Below are 4,046 nucleotides of genomic sequence, written 5' to 3' on the forward strand. Positions count from 1 at the left end.
CTTCACAAGTGCAGTCTCAGTGCTATGATGGGGTCTAAAACCAGACTGAAGCATTTCGTATACATTGTTTGTCTTCAGGAAGGCAGTGAGTTGTTGCGCAACAGCCTTTTCTAAATGTTTTGAGAGGAATGGAAGATTCGATATAGGCCGATAGTTTTTTATATTTTCTGGGTCAAGGTTTGGCTTTTTCAAGAGAGGCTTTATTACTGCCACTTTTAGTGGCTTTGTCGAGGTAATACCTGTCGTGGTTATTATTGTCGTTTTGTCACGTGACCTCGACATGGGCAGTGAATACGGCTCTGAAACGATTCATCACATTTGAACAGATGTTTTGTCTACAGAAAAGAGTTACTGAGATGTCTGGTGAAACAATGTTCTTTACTAGTGTACAACACAGATCTTTACTAGTGTACAACACAGATCTTTACTAGTGAACACAGATCTTTACTAGTGAACAACACAGATCTTTACTAGTGAACACAGATCTTTACTAGTGAACACAGATCTTTACTAGTGAACACAGATATTTACTAGTGAACAACACAGATCTTTACTAGTGTACAACACAGATATTTACTAGTGAACACAGATATTTACTAGTGTACAACACATATCTTTACAGCCCAGGGTGCATTCAACTGCTTTTTATATTTGCTAAACATTTATGGTTTATGATTTGACTTGATTTCAGCAGTAAAGTGGTGTTTGTAAGAAGAACTGTAAGACATTAAGTAGAATGTGTTGCTGAATGACGTTCCGCTGTTTCCACGGTAACTCAATGCGTGTTTTTCTGATCTTTGGCTCCAGCCTGGAGTGATGACACAGGGTTCCGGAACACACGACACACGTATTGGTCACGGACGTATCTAGTGACAGATACACAAACCCAGATAACAGTACAACTTTAGTCTGTCCCCTCGTCCCGACCCGGGCGCGAACCAGGGACCCTGTGCACACATCAACAATAGTCACCCACAAAGCATCGTTACCCATCGCTTCACAAAAGCCGCGGCCCTTGCAGAGCAAAGGGGGGAACCACTACTTCAAGGTTTTAGAGCGAGTTACGTTACCAGATTGAAACGCTATTAGCGGGCACCACCGCTAACTAGCTAGCCATTTCACATCCGTTACACAAGAGGTCGACCGATTAGTCGGCATGGCCGAATAATTAGGGCCGATTTCAAGTTTCAAGTTCACTAAAAGAAGAAACATTTTGCTTTCAAATTGATAGTTTACGGATTTAACCATATTAATGACCATAGGCTCGTATTTCTGTGTTTATTATATTATATTTAAGTCTATGATTTGATAGAGCAGTCTGACTGAGCGGTGGTAGGCAGCAGCAGGCTCGTAAGCATTCATTCAAACAGCACTTCCTGCGTTTGCCAGCAGCTCTTAGCAATGCTTGAAACACAGCGCTTTTTATGACTTCAAGGCTCCAGAGATTAGGCTGGCAATACTAAAGTGCCTATAATAACATCCAATAGTTAGAGGTATTTGAAATACAAATTGTATAGAGAGAAATAGTTGACGCATCATAATTCCTATAATAACTACAACCTAAAACTGCTTAACTGGGAATATTGAAGAACTGGGAATATTGAACCACCAGCTTTCATATGTTCTCATGTTCTGAGCAAGGAACTTAAACGTTAGCTTTTTTACATGGCACATATTGCACTTTTACTCTCTTCTCCAACACTTTGTTTTTGCATTATTTAAACCAAATTGAACATGTTTCATTATTTATTTGAGACTAAATAGATGTTATTTTTGTATTATATTAAGTTAAAATAAAAGTATTCATTGTTCATTCAGTCTTGTTGTAATTGTCATTATAACAAAAATATATATAGAAAATCGACCGATTAATCAATACAATAATCAGTATCGGCTTTTTTTGGTCCTACAATAATCAGTATCGGCTTTATGGTCCTCCAATAATCAGTATCGGCTTTATGGTCCTCCAATAATCAGTATCGGCTTTTTTTGGTCCTCCAATAATCAGTATCGGCTTTTTATGGTCCTCCAATAATCACTATCGGCTTTTTGGTCCTCCAATAATCAGTATCGGCTTTTTTTGGTCCTCCAATAATCAGTATCGGCTTTTTATGGTCCTCCAATAATCAGTATCGGCTTTTTTTGGTCCTCCAATAATCAGTATCGGTATCGGCGTTGAAAATCAGAATCGGTCGACCTCTAGCACACACACATACACACAAGGTTAAATTCACTAGTCACCAAACAGAACACAAGGTTAAATTCACTAGTCACCAAACAGAACACAAGGTTAAATTCACTAGTCACCAAACAGAACACAAGGTTAAATTCACTAGTCACCAAACAGAACACAAGGTGAAATTCACTAGTTCACTAGGCAGACCGAAGAAAATGGACTGAAACAGAAGAAAACTAACTGAAACATGGAGGGTTGAACTGAACTTATCCTACAAGAAACACCCATTTTCCTTTTATGTTGCCAAACCCTTTTGCGCTGTTTTGCTACAGTGTGCACTAATGAATGTGACCCAACTGATAATTGTATTTACTTCCGCTGTGCAGGGCTGGGGTGCAGAGTACCACCGTCAGGACGTCACCAGCACCCCCTGCTGGATAGAGGTGCACCTGCACGGCCCTCTGCAATGGCTGGACAAGGTCCTCACACAGATGGGCTCTCCCCACAACCCCATCTCCTCTGTGTCCTAACACACACAGCCCCATCTCCTCTGTGTCCTAACACTCACAGCCCCATCTCCTCTGTGTCCTAACACACACTCACAACCCCATCTCCTCTGTGTCCTAACACACACAGCCCCATCTCCTCTGTGTCCTAACACTCACAGCCCCATCTCCTCTGTGTCCTAACACACACTCACAACTTCATCTCCTCTGTGTCCTAACACACACAGCCCCATATCCTCTGTGTCCTAACACTCACAGCCCCATCTCCTCTGTGTCCTAACACACACAACCCCGTCTCCTCTGTGTCCTAACACACACAACCCCGTCTCCTCACACACAGCCCAATCTCTGTGTCCTAACACACACAACCCCGTCTCCTCACACACAGCCCAATCTCTGTGTCCTAACACACAGCCCAATCTCTGTGTCCTAACACACACAACCCCGTCTCCTCGCACACAGACCCATCTCTGTGTCCTAACACACAGCCCAATCTCTGTGTCCTAACACACACAACCCCGTCTCCTCACACACAGCCCCATCTCCTCTGTGTCCTAACACACACAACCCCGTCTCCTCGCACACAGCCCCATCTCTGTGTCCTAACACACAGCCCAATCTCTGTGTCCTAACACACACAACCCCGTCTCCTCACACACAGCCCAATCTCTGTGTCCTAACACACAGCCCAATCTCTGTGTCCTAACACACACAACCCCGTCTCCTCGCACACAGCCCAATCTCTGTGTCCTAACACACACAACCCCGTCTCCTCACACACAGCCCCATCTCCTCTGTGTCCTAACACACACAACCCCGTCTCCTCTGTGTCCTAACACACAGCCCAATCTCTGTGTCCTAACACACACAACCCCGTCTCCTCGCACACAGCCCCATCTCTGTGTCCTAACACACAGCCCCATCTCTGTGTCCTAACACACACAACCCCGTCTCCTCGCACACAGCCCCATCTCTGTGTCCTAACACACAGCCCAATCTCTGTGTCCTAACACACACAACCCCGTCTCCTCACACACAGCCCAATCTCTGTGTCCTAACACACAGCCCAATCTCTGTGTCCTAACACACACAACCCCGTCTCCTCGCACACAGCCCCATCTCTGTGTCCTAACACACAGCCCAATCTCTGTGTCCTAACACACACAACCCCGTCTCCTCACACACAGCCCCATCTCCTCTGTGTCCTAACACACACAACCCCGTCTCCTCACACACAGCCCCATCTCCTCTGTGTCCTAACACACACAACCCCGTCTCCTCACACACAGCCCCATCTCTGTGTCCTAACACACAGCCCAATCTCTGTGTCCTAACACACACAACCCCGTCTCCTCGCACACAGC

General features: G+C 44.9%; 1 protein-coding gene across 2 annotated transcripts in view; it reads left to right on the forward strand.

Annotated features, from left to right (window-relative positions):
• LOC118966680 (mothers against decapentaplegic homolog 9-like) overlaps nt 1-3,666 on the forward strand; it is a 26,707-nt gene extending 23,041 nt beyond the window's left edge. For both annotated transcript variants that reach the window (XM_036989461.1, XM_036989460.1), the window contains exon 7: nt 2,563-3,666. In XM_036989461.1, the coding sequence (XP_036845356.1) occupies nt 2,563-2,706 (144 nt within the window). In that variant the 3' untranslated portion in view covers nt 2,707-3,666. The remainder of the gene's footprint in view (nt 1-2,562) is intronic.
• The last annotated feature ends 380 nt before the right edge of the window (nt 3,667-4,046 follow it).

Source organism: Oncorhynchus mykiss, chromosome 10 (genome assembly GCF_013265735.2).
Source record: "Oncorhynchus mykiss isolate Arlee chromosome 10, USDA_OmykA_1.1, whole genome shotgun sequence".
Classification (NCBI taxonomy): Eukaryota; Metazoa; Chordata; class Actinopteri; order Salmoniformes; family Salmonidae; genus Oncorhynchus; species Oncorhynchus mykiss.